The following is an 18,757-nucleotide window of genomic DNA, read 5'->3' on the forward strand; positions in this document are numbered from 1 at the left end:
TAATAATAGATAAAAAAGATAGTAGATACGGTGAACAAAACTATAACTAACAATAGGATACACACCGGTCATGACAATAACAATAAAAGACCCGAAGACGCTCTGGACACACTAAAACAAAAGTTAGCACTAAAATCGCACAGACTAGCTAGATATAAAAAAGCACTTCAACGAAAAAACGACAATAAACTGTACCATACCAACGAAAAAATATTTTATAGAAACCTGAATACAAATAAAGAAAACCTGACAAATAGTAACATAGAAACTCCAGCAATACATGATTTGGAAGAATTCTGGGCAGGTATTTGGGAGACAGAAGTACACCACAACGAGGAAGCACCATAGATAACCGAGGAAGAAAGAAAATGGGAAGGCATAGATGAAATGCAATTCAAAGACATAACGGAATCTGATATAAGATTCGTCACAAGCAGGTTACATAACTGGAAATCACCAGGAATAGATAGGATTCACAATTACTGGTACAAAAAGTTTTACCAGCATTATTCACGGATAACAAAGCACACCCTCATTCATAGCTAAAGGTATAACATACATGCTACCTAAAGGCAAATACACATCACAACCATCACAATATAGACCCATAACTTGCTTACCTACAATATACAAAATTCTCACATCAGCTATAGCCCAAAAACTTACCACTCACATAGAACAGCACGGTATTCTCGCTGAGGAACAAAAGGGGTGTAGAAGAGACAATATGTGATGTAAGGAGCAACTTATTATCGACTCTGTAATTCATAGACACGCAGCTACCAATAAAAGAAATTTACACTGTACATATATAGATTACAAAAAAGCTTTTGATAGTATTCCACATTCCTGGTTACTATACATTCTAAAAATATACAAAATTAACCCTGTTATAATAGACTTTCTCAAAAACATAATGCCTCTCTGGAAAACGACACTTCACCTAAACACAATCACTAGTAGAGAAATAGTAATAAAAAAGGGTATATATCAAGGTGACTCCCTGAGTCCTCTGTGGTTTTGTCTCGCCCTAAACCCTATATCACAGATATTGCAGAATTGCAAGGCCGGATATAGATTAAAGCATGATAGCACTGAAACTTGTATATCACATTTAATTTACATGGATGACATAAAGCTATATTCAAAAACAGCAAAAGAAATGAAATCACTAATAGACGCTACGGCTAATTTTAGCAGAAACATCGGTATGCAATTTGGTTTAGATAAATGCAAAACTATTCATATAGCAAAAGGAAAGATCCAGCCAGGCAATTACACAGTAAGTCGAGATGAAATAATTACAGCTATGGAACCGAATGAGTTGTATAAATACTTAGGATACCAGCAATCAAAAAGAATAGACCATAATAAATTGAAAAGCTCTTTAAGGGATGAGTATAAGCATAGGGTACATATTTTAAGTAAAAGTAACTTAGCTGCCAAAAACTTAATAAAAGCAATAAATACATATGCGATACCTATATTAACCTACTCCTTTGGGATCATAAAATGGACTAAAACAGATATCAATAATATACAAATAGCAACAAGAACTATACTTACTAAACATAATTGCCTACATCCAAAATCTGCCATAGAAAGAGTGACAATCAAAAGACAGGATGGAGGAAGGGGCCTTATCGACATATTTACCCTATGGACCACACAAATATCTAAATTAAGATCATTTTTCAAGAAAGATATTTATATGGCCTTGATGGAATATCGCAACACACCTATAGATTCAGAAATTAACATGTCTCCTAATGAGTTACTCTTAGGAAGACAAACAGTAACTTTGTTACCTACGAGATCTTCTTTGCCAAGTAAAAATAAATTATAGAAAGTTAGGAATAGTTTGCAGAAAAAACAAATTAAATACAAATATTATCATGATAGGAGAAATAATCAAAAAGGAATTGAGTTTACAGAGGGTCAAAATGTGTTTATAAGGGATAGTAAAAATAAAAATATTAGAGGGAAAATAATACAAAAAAAAAACATAGAGCATACAATATTCTAACAGAGCAAGGACAAGTGATTAAAAGAAATAGATACAATATTTACAAAGGCTCTTCTAATAGACAAAGAGACTATAACAGTGGTGATATAGAAGATTCAATTGATAGTAGTGGCATTCGCAGTGACAATGACAATATTGAAAGTGACAATGACAATATACAGTCTAATGACACTACTAGCAATAGGAAGTCAGTAACTTTGGAAAATGTAAATACTGACTTAAGGCAAACAAGACTTAAGTAAAACAACCAAGTTGGCTAAAGGGTTACGTCTTATTGTCTATACTTATGCGTTTCATTACAGTTGTCTTATTAACCTTTTATTAAATAATTAAATACAATTATTACATTGGTCTTACTCTTTTTTAATCAACGTGATATACATTATGCTTAAATTAAGTATTTTTTATCAATAGTATTCTTTTATTACTAAATAGACTATAACGTTGACTCTATTTGGATGTGATTACTTATTTTTTGGTAAATTACTAACCCAAAAATTTAAATACTAATCATTATATAGCATTTAATTACAAAGAAAAGAAAAAAACATTTATTAAAATGAAAAAAATCTTAAAAATCACAACTTCAGAGATCAAAATAATAACAATAAAATAACTAAAATTATAAAAAAAACCCTACTGCACAATTATTCATTACCAGCATCAGTAACATTACGTCCATGAGTTAAACTTCTGAAAAATTTATGATGTTTCGTGGGTATTATTGAGGAATTGCAAAAACTAATAAGATTGTTATATTTATCATTACTGATTGGAATTAGACCTACATAAGTTTTCTCTAAGGCTGGAGTTCAGACAATTCTTTGTTTAAATTAAACATCCGACTGATACTGAGGTCACCCCCCAAGTCAGATAAATACAGCCATTTGGACGCTGCTCTATAATGCGACTCTATTGGTATAAATGATTTAACGTGGGTGCAAGCCCACATTACCATTTCATCGTCAAGAATCCGATTATGATTTTTATGTTTCCCCCTCATGTCTTCTTCAATCAAAGTGCTTCCGTCATACTTATCCCAAGCTGTCCGAACTAACATTTCACTAATCGAATATGTACTTCAAAACATGATTTTACAATCCTCTATTATTGATGACTCTTTTGGCAAAAATACTTGTTAGTGAATTGACGGTTATACTTTAAAGCTCTTTGAATACCCCTTTTGCTGTTTAGTAGTATAATTCACAACATGCAACCATTGTTTCTCACAATCACCTAATTCTCACAACTTATCAAAAATGCACCCTGTCTTTCTTCAAGGGTCAACATAGTGTAACATTTATTTTTACACGCGCAAGGCCTACCCATAGTTTTTGAAGGAACAAAAAAGCCCTTTTTTGAAGGAGTATTATTTCCCAGAATTTTTAGCGCTTTCTAGTAACTTCTTTCCAATCATCGTAATTTCGGACACGTTTTACCTCTACATCGAATACGAGGCACTGGAGGACACGACTGGCATGAGGACACAACTGTGTTGATTGAAGGACAGTTGCTATAGTCCGCATCATCATGAGTGGAACAAAAAAATCGTTACAGACTTCACCATAGCTTTTTACTGGTAATGGCAATCGGTTAATCGGTTGTGGGAAAGGTGATAGATCTGATATCAAGGTAGAGATATTTAAAGGGCTTAAAGCTGCGCTTATATTTAGGGATACGGCATGTTGATTTTGTGACGAGAGTAAATCGAGAGTTTTTTTGATAAAGTGATTTTCTCTAAGAAAACAAGTAGAGGATGGTATGTTTGGGTTCCTATTTTCATCTGTAATACTTTCGTTTGGTGTACATCGTCTGCAAAGACATTCTCATAAACGTCGTTCATTTTTGCTATTGCGTGGCGTGCTCCCGGAGGTAATGGTGAATGGCATTCTGAAAACATATACGTATGTAAAATATAAATTCTTAATATCACAAGTCAACGTTTACGCCTAAGGTGATTGGTTTTACATCCATAGGTTGATTCAGAACAAAAAGATTCGGAAGTACAGAAATAAAACAATTTACTTCTTTTTATATGAGTCGTCTATTATCAAAGGTGGCAATCTGTGCATTTGGACAAAAAAATGTTATTGATATGGCAATACAGATTGATTTGAATATCAATCGTCTCCTTCAAAGAATACGGTTCAAAACCTGCATTAAATAAAGGTTAATAGTTAACCTGTTATTTATCTAAGATGTCGTTCCGAAGAGTTTTGTGACTGCCAATGGAATACAAAGTCAATAATTCGTTTTTCGGATTTACCAATCATTGTCCAAAAGTCAGATTGCCGGCTTTGATAATAGTCGACTCATATATACAGGTAAAATATTACTCACATAGGATTATTTTTTTATAGAAAAATATATTAAGTATATACAAATAATCATTTTTTTAAGTAGAAGAAAGCTGGATCTGAATTTAGTGCAAAGAACAAAGTGGGATGGTCAGATACGACTATTAGATAAAAAAAACATGTTCATTGAATAACGTCGGTTGTGATCACCCGTCACTATTATGTCCATAGAAAAATGTAGTATAGTTACATATAATTTTAAAATTCAATTTTTTTTTAAATATAATGCAAACTTAACAGAATAATGTATAATCCGATAGCCAACATTATTTTTATGTAAATAATTTTTTTAAATGATTTATAGTTTTCCGTAGAAAACCGACAGACAGTTAGAACCGATACTATAATCATTTACTTTAGAAAATATGGTTTTAATACAAAAATTAAATAATACCAAATGTTAATACATAATTGATTAACCTACCTGGAGTCCCTGGTATACAGTCCCCTCATCAGTGCACTCTTCATGAGTAAAATTCGTAATTTGTGCATTTTTGCTTCTTTCTTCCACCAGTTTTAACAAAGCTTTGATCGTCCTGGTTTCATTGTGACACACCTTTTAAGACGGTACGTAAGAAAGCTAGGTACGTAGTAATTAATAAACAGGTATATGAGGTAATCTAGTGTAAATGCTTAAGAAAAATTGAATCTGAAGACAACGCGTGGGCAGCTTCGAGGAACAAAAGCGGTAGGCAGCTGCTTGGCTCTGCCCCTGGCATTGCTGAAGTCCATGGGCGACGGTAACCACTCACCATCAGGTGGGCCGTATGCTCGTCTGCCTACAAGGGCAATAAAAAAAATATACAAAAAATGTCGGTTACGTGGATACGTCGGGAGTAGGAGGACCGGGCGCGCGTCGTACAGAGACGATTAAGCACAAGCGTCATTTTACTATGAGCGTCTATCAAATCCGTCATTTTACCGACTGCTTAATTTGAAATCTAAAATACATGTAATTTTTTTTTAATGTAGCAATAATATTTAGACAATGTAGTATCCAAATATGGTTAAAAGTGGATTTTGGATTTTTTTCAAATCCGACATTATTCTACGATCATGACGAAACAATAGCAGAAAAAATACACAAATATGCAGACCTTAGGGATGAAGTTTTAAGAATCTGGAAAGAACAAAAGGTATACATTGTCCCTCTAGTATTGTCCACAACTGGTTTTATTCCAAAACATATACATCATGGTTTGAAGCTCCTTGACCTAAAACCTAACACCTACATACTTCTTCAAAAAGCTGCTATATTAAACACGTGCAGAATCGTACGAAAGTTTCTGCAAATGGAATATGATCAACCACATAATGTAATAGTTAGCCAACCCCAAGAAACCGTGACATTTACTTGACCGAGTTCGTAAATGTCACTAAAGTATTACCAGCATAAACTGAGAAAATAAAAATTTAAAATAATAATAATAATAATAATAGCCTTTTTATTCCTAAACATAGGGTTACAAGAGGTCCCTAAGTTCGGTGTGCCTTTTGGCATAGGCCTAATCCCATTCCTTCCAATGAGTCCTGTCTCTTGCTACTCTCAGCCAGAATGGTCCCGCTGTCTATTTCGTCATCTTCCCATCTCCTGACTTGACGACCCCTACTTCGTTTGCCATCTCTTGGTTGTCAGAGGGTGACTTGCTTGCTCCATTTGGTAATGGGGTGGCGTACTATATGTCCAGCCTATCTCCATTTTTGGACGTCTTTTACAGTAGTCTTTTAAAGCGGTCTTTTACAGTAGACTTATTGGTGTAAGATTAACAGCCTCTGTAACTATTGAGACTAAGGCCTCGTGTTTTGGGTGGACGACAACATCGACGTACTGTGTAATATTTTTAATCCGGCAACGATTTAAAGCCTATACGTCTAGCACGAAAATCTATCGAATTCGTAATGTAAATGTATTGAGTCCTTAATAAAAAACCGTATCATTACATTAGACGGTAGTACTCGATAGCCAGTCTTCGAGATTTACCTTACTGTTAAAACAATTTTCGTGCTCTCAATTATACTTAGTCTGGCCATAAATACTGTTACAATTTATAAAACAAAATATTACATTTGAATTTGGAATCTGTCATTTTTATATGATTGCTCATTGAGTTTTTTTCATTTTGGCGCCAATACATTGTACAATATTTTGCGATATTAAAATGGAGTGGCGTGATAAAGAGAACCGAATCACTGTGATTGCATTACACAAAGTAAGTATGGAGCCAAATGCAATTTTTAAAACTCTCCATACGCTTAGTATTAGTAAAATGTTTGTGTACCAGGTGCAATGAGACCTCCTCTGTTTGTGACAGAAAAAGATCTGGTCGTCCACGTAGTGTTCGTACGAAAAAGGTGGTCAAAGCAGTAAGGGAAAGAATTCGAAGAAAAATACTGTCCGAAAGCAAAAGATTTTATCTCGGGAGATGAAGATAGCACCTAGAACCATGTCGCGTATTTTATTTCTTAACTGATAATTTAAAAGAGAATAGGGTGGTAAAATCGAAACAGCTACTGAAGCGGTACGCAAAGGGAGGTCATAGAAAAGTTTTGTTCACAGATGAGAATTTTTTTACAATTGAGCAACATTTTAACAAACAAAATGACCGTATTTATGCTCAAAGCTCTAAGGAAGCTTCCCAATTAGTCGACAGAGAGCAACGTGGGCACTATTCGACTTCAGTGATGGTTTAGTGGGGTATTAGCTATGAAGTTGTGACTGAGCCATGCTTTTGTGAAAAAGGTATCAAAACAGCGGCACAAGTGTATCAAGATGCCATTCTTGAGAAGGTAGTTAACCCCTTAACATCAACATGTTCAATAATCAAGAATGGTCCTTCCAGCAAGGCTCGGTGCCAGGTCATAAAGCTCGGTCTACGCAGTCTTGGTTGGAAACGAACGTTTCGGACTTCATCAGAGCTGAAGACTAGCCGTCGTCTAGTCTCGATCTTAATCCGCTGGATTATGATTTATGGTCAGTTTTAGAAAGTACAGCTTTCTCTAAACGCCATGACAATTTGGAGTTCCCAAAACAATCCGTACGATTGGCAGTGGAAAATTTTCCCATGGAAAGAGTGCGTGCTTCTATTGATAGCTGGCCTCAACGTTTAAAGGACTGTATTGCAGCCAATGGAGACCACTTCGAATAGGCTTTTTATACTTTAAATTGTTTTATATTTATGTATTAAACTAACACACTGTGAAAGTAATAAATGTTACTTGCAATAGAATTTTTTTTCCTTTGTCTCAGTATTTATGGCCAGACTAGTTTTGAGAACGTGACGATTTGATTGCGAAACGAAAGTTAGTAAATTCATTCGTTCTGCTAAAAATTATTTTTGCAGACTAGGCAGGGGCGTTGTTTACATCCAATACATTTTTTTGTCGCCATTCGTGCTCGCCCCTCAGGTGGGCCGCGAATTTTCTCACCCCTCTATACAATAAACTTCATTACTGGTGGTAGGACCTCTTGAGAGTCCGCGCGGGTAGGTACCTACTAACACCCTGCCTGCTTATTTCTGCCGTGAAGCAGTAATGCGTTTCGGTTTGAAGGACGGGGCAGCCGTTGTAACTATACCTGAGACCTTAGAACTTATGTCTCAAGGTGGGTGGCGCATTTACGTTGTAGATGTTTATGGGCTCCAGTAACCACTTAATACCAGGTGGGCTGTGAGCTCGTCCACCCATAAATAATAATAATAATTTAATGATAATAGCAGTGAGTGGGTACAATCCACGAAGGCACCATCACAATCTTGTTTATTTTTGCTGCATACAATAACGTGTTCAAATCGAACCTAATGTTTTATTATGGCCCGGAGGCTTTTCCAGTTTCATCAGGACAGGTGGGCAAGTAAAGTCTCAGGCAGGAGGAGGCTAACCTAATGTCTCAGTGGACGCCGACAATAACAGTGAACGCTACGTAACGAATATGTACTTAATCGTAGCAACTTTAAGATTCAATATCGCGCACATTTTCACACTTCTGTCGTTTCGTTCGTGACCACTGCAGTTGGGTTATATTATATTCAAAATATCGGATATTGTAGAATGCATATCGTAAAAGCGGGCTTTAGGCGGGTAAGAACAAAATTAATATTATTATATACGTGACTTTGGAAAATTTTAATTAGACTCTCAATATATCTAAATGAAGATTGATTGTGTGAATAATGACATGGCATTATCCTACCAACGCGACCTCAACTTATTATACTGTCATTATCTATCAGAAAAGATGGAATATGGATGATAAAATGAAAGGATTCAATAAACCTTACATGCATCTAAAGTATGGCTAAGGGTGCGTTGGATTGCGAAAGATGAAGAGAACTCATTTCGTGGACAATTAATCAGCCGGGTAACTACTTAAATATCTTCGGAGTATGATATCATGTATATCATATGTAATCTATGAAAACCATCTGAGAGTATTCCGAAAAAGGAACATTTACAAGCATGTATAACTGTTAAGGGCAGTACCAAACTGAAGCTTGCCGCTGAGGGCTCTTGTTGATAAAATAGCAAATTTAAAAAACATGCATATTGTGGCGTACCTTAGTTTCGCCATGTGTTTCCGCTATTTGATAACAGATGGCGTTCTACTTCTCGAGCATTCTCGATTTTACTAGTCTTTTTGTTATTCATTTCTGCTATTCGACGATAGATGGCGTTGCTCTGACCGGCGTAACGATACAATAAAGACTTCAACCTCGTGTTATGGTAAGACAGTATTCGGGATCTATTATTGGCTTCAAGGAGGCCTATGTTAAGCAGTGGACGTCCATGAACTGAATATTTATATATACCAGCATAAGTCACGGCTGCGGTGTTAGGGTCATAGATCTCATCGTCGACAGCGACAACTGCATAGTTTCCTGTAGCGAGCAATCCCCGTTTCTCCAGCACGTTTACGAAGTCGACAAGCGCTATGTGTTCGCCCAGGAACACGTATACTGTAACAAAAAACATTATAGTACTTTTCGATTCGATTCGTTAAAAGATCAAAACTAGTATTGCGTTCAACCATCCGTGACTACGTAAACTGCAAATCCGATATAGCAGTAAAATATTCGGGTATGTGGGTCTTGATGGTCTGCTGATGTTGGGCACGGACCGCGAGCCCATGGATGTTTTAGGGCCCACCAAATCCACCAAACGGTTTACCCGACGTCCGATCTTCGCCCCAGGTTAAAACTCGGGTAGAGGGGGTTCCCGCGGTCAAAACTAACCAAACTCGTGGTGCCATAAGAGGACGCCCGGCTGACGGTTCGTCGAGGCGATCATCGACGACCAACGACGCCGGCCTCCGCAGCACGGCAGTCCACCGGGTTGCTCTTCCACAGTACACCGACCGCAGCCGCCGCCGAGGCATTTCATCATCTTGGTGTCAGCGCGCTAAGTGACGGTAGCGTGCGGTGCAGCCTAGATCTCCTCAGATCGCTCCGTGACCATCACTGGGAGGAGACTACCTTCTCACAGGGGTCGAAGCTAGATGAACGTCCTCCTCCGACCTCCTGCTCGGCAGTGACGGCAAGGAGCCGAGAGAAAACAAGAGCTCTCTCTGTTCCGTTTCCCCATCTCCTTCGGAGAGATGATGGACTCGCGGAAGTCGAGAATCGTCCGCCATGGCTCGTCGCTGCTGAGCATCGTAGCCACGACGGTCGGCAGCGATAGGTCGGGTCCTACCTCCGCGACAAGGACGTGGTACTGTTTCGCAAAAGTGGGGCAATATGCGAGCGCACGCTCCGCCGTATCCTCGACGCGAGAACTGCTGTGGTGGCACTCTGGCGTCGGCTCCCTCCGGGGGACGTATCCCGTGAACAGCTATATTGCCCGGAAGGTGAGACTTCCTCGGTCGAACATAAAATTATCTACCACAAGTACCTAAGACCATACATCACAAAGTGGCTGACGGTATTGATGCTACGATGTCTATTGGTCCATTCACCTATGGGGTGGGTGAACCTATGGGGGTACATTGAACACCGAATGGTTGATCGATAGCAGCGAAGAAGTTTTGGACATCTTCATATACGAACTGTCCATTCTGCAGAATTCTGACTGCTACTCCATAAATAACCTTTCATTTGCGATCAAAGACATAATATTGTAACTTTAAAGATACTGGTTTCTAGTGATTTGAATACAACACATAAATTCTAGAAATCTGTATTCAAATTACAATACGTGGTCTGGGCACCATTCCCAGATGGCACATGCTCTGTGCCACCACGCGCGTCGCAGGTTGCGGATAGCGAAACGGCTTCCAGATATGGATGCTAGCTGCCATGTGCAGTCGCGGACAATTGAGCGGTCCATTTCGAGGGGCACCGGGATTTCTCGTGGCGGGGAAGTCTCTATAAAGCGGTGCAAAACCCAATGACATTTGGACGTCAGTGGCGAGTAGGAGCCGCCACTCTAATCAAAGCTCGGACCCGGGGAGACCATCCTCGAAAGCCTTGGTTGGCTGTTGGTCTAGGAGACGGTACTCCGAATAACAAACCAAGTGCTGCCTTGTACATAGGTGTTGGCTCACCAAAGGCTAGGTCGTCTGCCCGATTGTAGGCATAAATAAAATTAAATATGGAAGCAAGATTTAAGAACAAACTACCCCAAGAGGGTTCCAGCTCTTGTATCAAGGCTGGGGAATCCCTCTCTGAGCAGAGCCCAGTGCGAAACTCAGGCTGCCCCACGGATTCTGGGGGGGGCAAAATTTTGCAATCCCATGAAGATAGGAACAATACGAAAATTTTATCACAACAAATATTCCATAAAGGAATGTTTAATAATAAACCACAACCTACGTCAACTAATAAACAGACAGAAGACTGGAACGACGAACTTAGAAGCAAAAGACTACGGTCTAGTCCGGACAATCATGGAGTTTTAAAGCAAAAAAAACTTGATACATATTGGCTCTCAAATCCATTTTCTACATCAAACAGATTTGCTAATCTTGAGGTTGATAGCCCCGGCGAACCCACGGATAAAACCGATACTGTGGTGAAGTTACCTAAACCACCCCCAATATTTGTAGACAGAGTGAGCAATATAAAGCCTCTCATAACACTTTTAAACAATGTTGGAGATGATAGTTATGAACTTAAAGTGTTACCAAACGAACGTGTTAAAATTCAACCAAAAGCTCCTGATACTTACATAAAAATAGTCAAAGAACTTGAGAACAAAAAAACTGAATTTTATACATACAAACCAAAGGAAGACAGAAACTTCAAAGTGATGCTAAAAAATATGCATCCATCTACTGATCCAGAGGACATAAAAGAAGCTCTGTCGCACCTTGAGCATGAATGTACAAATATCTGGAATGTTAAACGCAGGATCACCAAGGAACCTTTACCTATGTTTACGGTGGAACTCAAACAGAAAGAAAATAACAAATCTATCTACGACATAAAATCCCTCCTTCACTGCAGAGTAATATTTGAGCCTCCAAGACCTAAACGAGAAATACCACAGTGTGGAAATTGCCAACAATATGGTCACACTAAAACCTATTGTAGAAGGAGTCCAAAATGCATAAAATGTGCAGGAGACCACCTATCAGCCAAATGTAGTCGGAAAACTAGATCTTTTTTTTTTTTTTTTTTATTGCCTTTGTAGGCAGACTGGCATACGGCCCACCTGATGGTGAGTGGTTACCGTCGCCCATGAACTTCAGCAATGCCAGGGGCAGAGCCAAGCCGCTGCCTACCGCTTAATACTCTCCACAAGCCTCGTTTGAAGAAGGACATGTCATAGCGCTCGGGAAACACCGTGGAGGGGAGCTCATTCCATAGCCGGATGGTACGTGGCAAAAAAGATCTCTGGAAACGCACTGTGGATGATCGCAGTGGCTCCAGGTAGTATGGATGAACTCTACTCCGGTGGCGGGCGGTGCGATGGTAAAAACGAGATGCTGGTATCATCTCGAACAATTCCTCAGAGCACTCCCCATGGAACATACGGTACAAAATACAGAGGGAACCGAAGTCCCTCCGCAGGCCCAGAGGCTCCAAACGATCCGAGAGAATGGGATTATCGACAATCCGAGCGGCCCTCCTCTGTATGGAGTCAAATGGAAGAAGCTGGTATCTGATGATGTTAAATGCGTTCTTTGTGGTGGAAATCATCCTGCAAATTACAAGGGATGTAGCATCTATAGGGAGTTAGAGAAAATCAGGTTTCCATCACAATATGAAAAGAAAAAGACACAGATTGCATACAAAATGTCTAAACAACAATCTAATCCCCAACTCAGCCAGCGAAACCCTACATATAGTGAAGTGTTAGCTGGCTACCCAATAACAGCTCACTTATCAGAAAATATGCCTACATCTAATAATAATAATAATTATAATCATAATACAATCAATCATAATACAAATGGAAATAATAAATATAATGAAACCTACAATAATAGTAATGACATACGGGAGTTAATGGATATGATGAAACAGATAATGACACAGCTAACAACAATGACTAATCTAATTATATCTCTAACAACAAAACTTATACCAAGTTCGATTCTATCAAAATAGTTTTATGGAACGCCAATGGCCTGTCACAACACACCTTAGAGGTTAAAAAATACATTGAAGTAAACAAAATAGATATATTTCTGATCTCAGAAACACACTTCACCAAGATGAGTTACTTCAATATATCAAATTATAATGTGTATCACACAATGCACCCAGATGGCTCCGCCCACGGAGGAAGTGCAATTATAATCAGAAGTAACATCAAGCACTATGAAGGATTTCATTACTGTACTGATATAATCCAAGCAACAAACATCGTTTTTCAAGACTGGGTGGGACCCATCACCATATCGGCACTTTACAGCCCTCCAAAACATGATATTAAGAATGAAGATTATGAAAAGTTTTTTAATTCCTTAGGACATAGATTTATGGCTGGTGGAGATTATAATGCTAAGCATACAAGCTGGGGGTCTCGAACTGTGACAACGAAGGGAAGACAGTTACTTTCTTGCATTGAACGACTAAGATTAAATGTTTGTTCAACTGGCGAGCCAACATATTGGCCGAGTGACAAAAGGAAGGTACCAGACTTGTTAGATTTTTATATCACAAAAGGCATCAATAATGCATGTATAGAGTGTACATCCAGTTTTGATCTCTCATCTGATCACTCCCCAGTCATAATAACGCTCAGTCGAAATATAGCCAGGAAAATGAAAACATGTAGACTGCATTCTTGCAGGACCGATTGGGATTACTTTCGTGTATTGGTATCTGGCTCTTTGGACATCAATCTACCTCTAAAAACAGAGGATGACATTGCGGATAGTGTTGAACATTTTAACTTTGTTGTACAACATTCTGCTTGGCAGGCGACACCCGCCCCACCAATTGTAAAACCATCGCAATGTTCTCTTTCAACCAAAACGTTGTTATCAGAAAAAAGGCGATTAAGAAAACGATGGCAAACTACGAGGCATCCTGATGACAAAAAAAAATTTAATTACAGTATTACAAAATTGAAAATACATTTGGCTCGTGAGAGAAACGAAAAAACAAATACATATATGCAAGAGCTGGATGCCACATCGAAAACAGACTATTCGCTATGGAAGGCTACCAAATACCTTAAACGTCCTATAAACCACCAACCTCCTCTACGGAAATCTGATGGAATTTGGGCCACTAGCGATCTAGACAAAGCTAAGGCCTTTGCTGAACACCTGGATAATGTATTTACACCAAATGCGATGGATAATTCGGCTATGCCTCACAATGAATCGGAATTGAATGAGCATGTTATTGAGGTTCCTTTCAAAAAAATTAGTAAATCCGAAACAAGATCTGTCATAAAGAATCTTGACCCTAATAAATCACCAGGATATCATCTAATAACAGCAACTATTTTAAAAGAGTTACCTCAAGAGGGAATTACTTTCTTGACCCAATTATACAATGCTATTTTCAGACTTAAGTTTGTGCCTCACTTATGGAAGGTAGCTCAAATTAAGATGATACCTAAACCTGGAAAAAGTGGCGAGGACGTGAAATCTTATCGTCCTATCAGTTTGCTCCCTGTACCGTCCAAGGTCATGGAGATTCTGTTTCTCGCAAGATTGAATCCTATTATTGAAACGAAAAAACTAATCCCAGATCATCAGTTTGGCTTTAGACGGAAACATAGTACAATCGAACAAATTCACAGACTTGTTGAATATATTAATAGAGCTTTTGAGGGAAAAAAATACTGCACGGCTGCCTTCCTAGATATATCCCAGGCCTTCGATCGAGTTTGGCATGAAAGACTTTTACTCAAAATTAAAAAGAAGATCCCTTCCAACTTCTATTTTTTCATTGAATCTTATTTGAGTAGCCGATATTATTTTGTTAAACACGGCGATGAAATATCGCCTCTCCATTCAATTAATGACGGTGTTCCCCAAGGCAGTGTCATTGGCCCCACTTTATATCTATTGTATACAGCTGATTTGCCCGAAACTGATGGTACGATAATGGGAACTTTTGCTGATGACACGGCAATAATGACCATGGACGAGGATCCAAACGAAGCTTCTTATAAACTACAGAACAGCCTTAATAATATCAACACTTGGCTAAAAAAATGGCGCATCAAAGTGAATGAATCTAAGTCTGTACAGGTTACTTTCACCACTCGAAGACAAACTTGTCCTGCAGTCACCTTGAATAATATAGAGATCCCGCAATCTGAAAATGCAAAGTACTTAGGGATATACCTGGATAGGAGACTGACTTGGAGAAAACATATATTCACCAAGCGTGTTGCGGTGGGTCAGCAAATACGTAAATTGTATTGGCTTCTTAATAGAAAGTCTCAACTGTCAGTTGAAAACAAGCTATTACTATACAAATCTGTTATTAAACCCATCTGGTCATATGGCATCCAATTGTGGGGTACTACGTCAAACTCAAATATTGAAATCCTTCAAAGATTTCAATCAAAAACGCTCAGGATGATAGTGAACGCACCATGGTATGTTACAAATGAAAGAATCCATTATGATCTTGCCATGAGAAAAGTCAAACATGAAGTAATCCATCGAGCTAAAGCATATTGTGTAAGATTGGAAGCCCATCCGAATAACCTTGCTAAGCATTTAATGGACAACCTAATGACTACAAGAAGACTCAGAAGAAGAGTGCCTCAAGATCTACTAGATCTACTGTAGATTAAGTAGATTAATTGATATGGACATGTCAATGGACATTGTGCATGCACCGCCGAAATTATTTTTATCAAAACTACGGTTGAATGTCTTACGACTGCTTACTGTATAGATTAAACTAAAAAAAAAAAAGTTAAAAAAAAAAAAAAAAAAAAAATTTACAATAAATCGAATGATTTATCCACTTCGTCTATAAACTATTTACGCACGACCTAGTGAGTTAACGACATGAAAAGACGTTAATTTACATTCAAAATACTACGTACATAAAATGTGTAATGTAAACATAATGTATAATCTAATATCATAATAATGTGTGCAAATTTACAAAAGACACTTTATCACTTAACTATGGATACTGACAATCATAATATTTCTTTATCAGTATCAATCATCTAGTGTAGTTTGAAGCTTGTTTGTTTTGAACAAAGGTTTTTTGTAAACAAATAAAGCCGCGCCTGCTACGTCCGCGTGGAATATCTAAAGCTTTTTTCATTTAAAAGCAACGTTTTAAAGCTTTTACGATTCGTACTTTTTATGTCGGTTTTTGGGAAGCAACGATCAAGAATTAATACGAACGCGAATATTAGCTTTAAGTCTATCGGCGTTCCGTGAATTTCAAGCGATGAATATAGGTGACACAATAAGGTGACACTCTCGAACACTTGCACACATCCAGTCATGACTTTTCAAGGATATCTTCACTCACGCGGCCTACACACACACACACACACAAAGACCCTTCAGATCATACAATCACGTTTTTTCTGGATAGTCGTCAGAGCACCGCGGTATATGAAGAATGTAGATCTGTACGACGAGCTACAAATAGAATTGATTAGTAAACATCTGAAGACAGCGTCAGAAGGCTCCTTCCAAAAAACATTACAGTACAATAACCCTATTATTCATTACTGGCGGTAGGACCTCTTGTGAGTCCGCACGGGTAGGTACCACCCTGCCTATTCCTGCCGCGAAGCGGTAATGCGTTTCGGTTTGAAAGACGGGGCAGCCGTTGTAACTATACTGGGACCTTAGAACTTATGTCTCAAGGTTGGTGGCGGCATATACGTTCTAGATATCTATGCCGGTATTGCTATTGCTCCGGTAACCGCTTAATACCAAGTGGATCGAGACAACCGAACAGCCAACAGTCGCGGTCACCCTAAGCACGTCATTTCAGACCCCCGATCCACTCCCGGTGCTCTCGCAGGATCTTCTCAGTGAGTCGCAATTTCGATCCGGTGCTAGATCCAGCGAAGCACTGCTCTTGCTGGGGCAGATATTTGCAAAGTCTCTCAGACTGAGCCCCGTAAGCTCGTCCACACGCTCGCTGAAGCTACCATAACCCATCGAAGTAACCGGCAGTGGGTAGGTACAAAAGAAAAGTATCGGTAATCGATTTTGAGTCAGAAATGAGCGCTACAGCTTGCGATGTTAGTGACATTTCAATTGGCTTCACGGCGAGAGGCGACAGCGGCATTTGCACATTCCAATATAAAGGAATTGCTTTGAAATTTAACTGTAAGTGAGGCATCGAAACATTCCTCTAGAACAGCGACAAAGTTCGCCCGACGTTTCATACAATCGCATAGTTACGATGAGTTCCTTTCGTAAAGTTCAGGGAATTTTTTAAGTAAATTTGCATTTGTATGTGACTAAAAAGGATTATTAAGCAAGTAGTTGCTACGAATACCGTGGACTGCCATGAGAACTAACGAGTTCATTATAAGGGAGCTAAAATCCGAAAAAGGTTCTCTACCATCTGCTGGGAACGTGTTATGAGCTTCTTCGGACACATCATGCGGTCTCCCAGACATGAATTAGAGAAACTCATAATTGCGGTTCGCATAGAGGGCAAGCGCGCCGTGGGCAGAACACCGAACAGATGGTCAGATCTAGTAAGAGAAGCACTTGGTGGTAGTCTGTACCATGCGGCTTATGCCACCCATGATCGAACGCAGTGGAGGAACGTCACATGTGGTCGCGATCCTCAGCAGTGAGGGAACGATATAGTAGAGATAGAAGCAAGTAGTAGTAATAAAACACCAGATGCCCTGTAATATAAAAAGCAATCCGTATACCCTGGGCCGCTAAGAGAACAAACATAATATATATGTCGGATGCTTAATATAATTTCACTGATGACAACAACGCAAGAAACAAGATTTGAAAGCGATGTCCAATAAAGAGAGTTATTAAATAAAGAGTTAAGGATAAGGCCTAGGACGCACTACGGTTATTTTCCCTAGAGCGGTTAACCGTTATAACCGCAAAACCGCTCAAAACGCACACTAATTCGTGTTCGTTAGTCTCACTATTACGCTATATTGGGTCTTTCAATTTAAAAGCAAAAACAACAATAAAAATAAAATCTAAACCTAAATCTATCTTCTATATATATAAAAATGAATTTCTGTTCGTTAGTCTCTCTAAAACTCGAGAGCGGCTGGACCGATTTGGCTAATTTTGCCCTTGAATTATTTGTGGAAGTCCAGAGAAGGTTTAAAAGGTAGATAAATCCATGAAAATGTTCGGAATTAAATAAAAATAACACTTTTGTTTTTCCTTTGATGTGTCTCCCGTCGGACGGATTCCTTTGGTTTGTTTTAAGTTTATTTTATACAAAAGTCTTTTATTTATCGATTGAGGCACTACGAAGTCTGCCGGGTCAGCTAGTAATTATATATATATATATATTGTTATTTTTTTATTGCGTAGATGGGTAGACGATCTCACAGCCCACCTTGTGCTAAGTGGTTCCTGGAGCCAATAGACATCTATAGAACGGCTGCCCCACCCTTCAAACCGAAACGCATTACTGCTTCACGACAGAAATAGGCAGGGTGGTGGTGCAGACTCACAAGAGGTCCTATCACCAGTAATAAACCGCAAAACCGCACGCAATTTTCACAGTTCGAAGATGGACTATAAAATGTCTTTTATTGCAGTATGTATTGTTTTCTGGTACTATGCAATAGAATATTTCGCAAATGTTGGGCCCATCCACTTACTAACCGTAGTTTTGAGAAAGGTTTCTTTCATAATAAATATCAAATTTTAAGAAAACAGCCAGAGAATTTTTTTCATTTACTATCGGATGTCAGGCACCAACTTCGATAAAATTTTGCTCGATGTGCGTCCATAAGTACATCATCTTTATGGATACGAAATTACGCA

At 38.6% G+C, this 18,757-nt stretch overlaps 1 protein-coding gene across 1 annotated transcript in view; it reads right to left on the minus strand.

The window, feature by feature from the left end:
- The window catches only part of LOC114241295 (guanylate cyclase 32E), an 80,601-nt gene extending 71,199 nt beyond the window's left edge, over positions 1–9,402 (minus strand). Inside the window, exon 1 of the mRNA XM_089734191.1 lies at positions 9,189–9,402. Within this exon, the coding sequence (XP_089590317.1) occupies positions 9,189–9,351 (163 nt within the window). The 5' untranslated portion in view covers positions 9,352–9,402. The remainder of the gene's footprint in view (positions 1–9,188) is intronic.
- Positions 9,403–18,757: the final 9,355 nt, after the last annotated feature.

This window comes from Bombyx mandarina, chromosome 17 (genome assembly GCF_030267445.1).
Source record: "Bombyx mandarina strain Sakado chromosome 17, ASM3026744v2".
In the NCBI taxonomy this organism is placed as follows: Eukaryota; Metazoa; Arthropoda; class Insecta; order Lepidoptera; family Bombycidae; genus Bombyx; species Bombyx mandarina.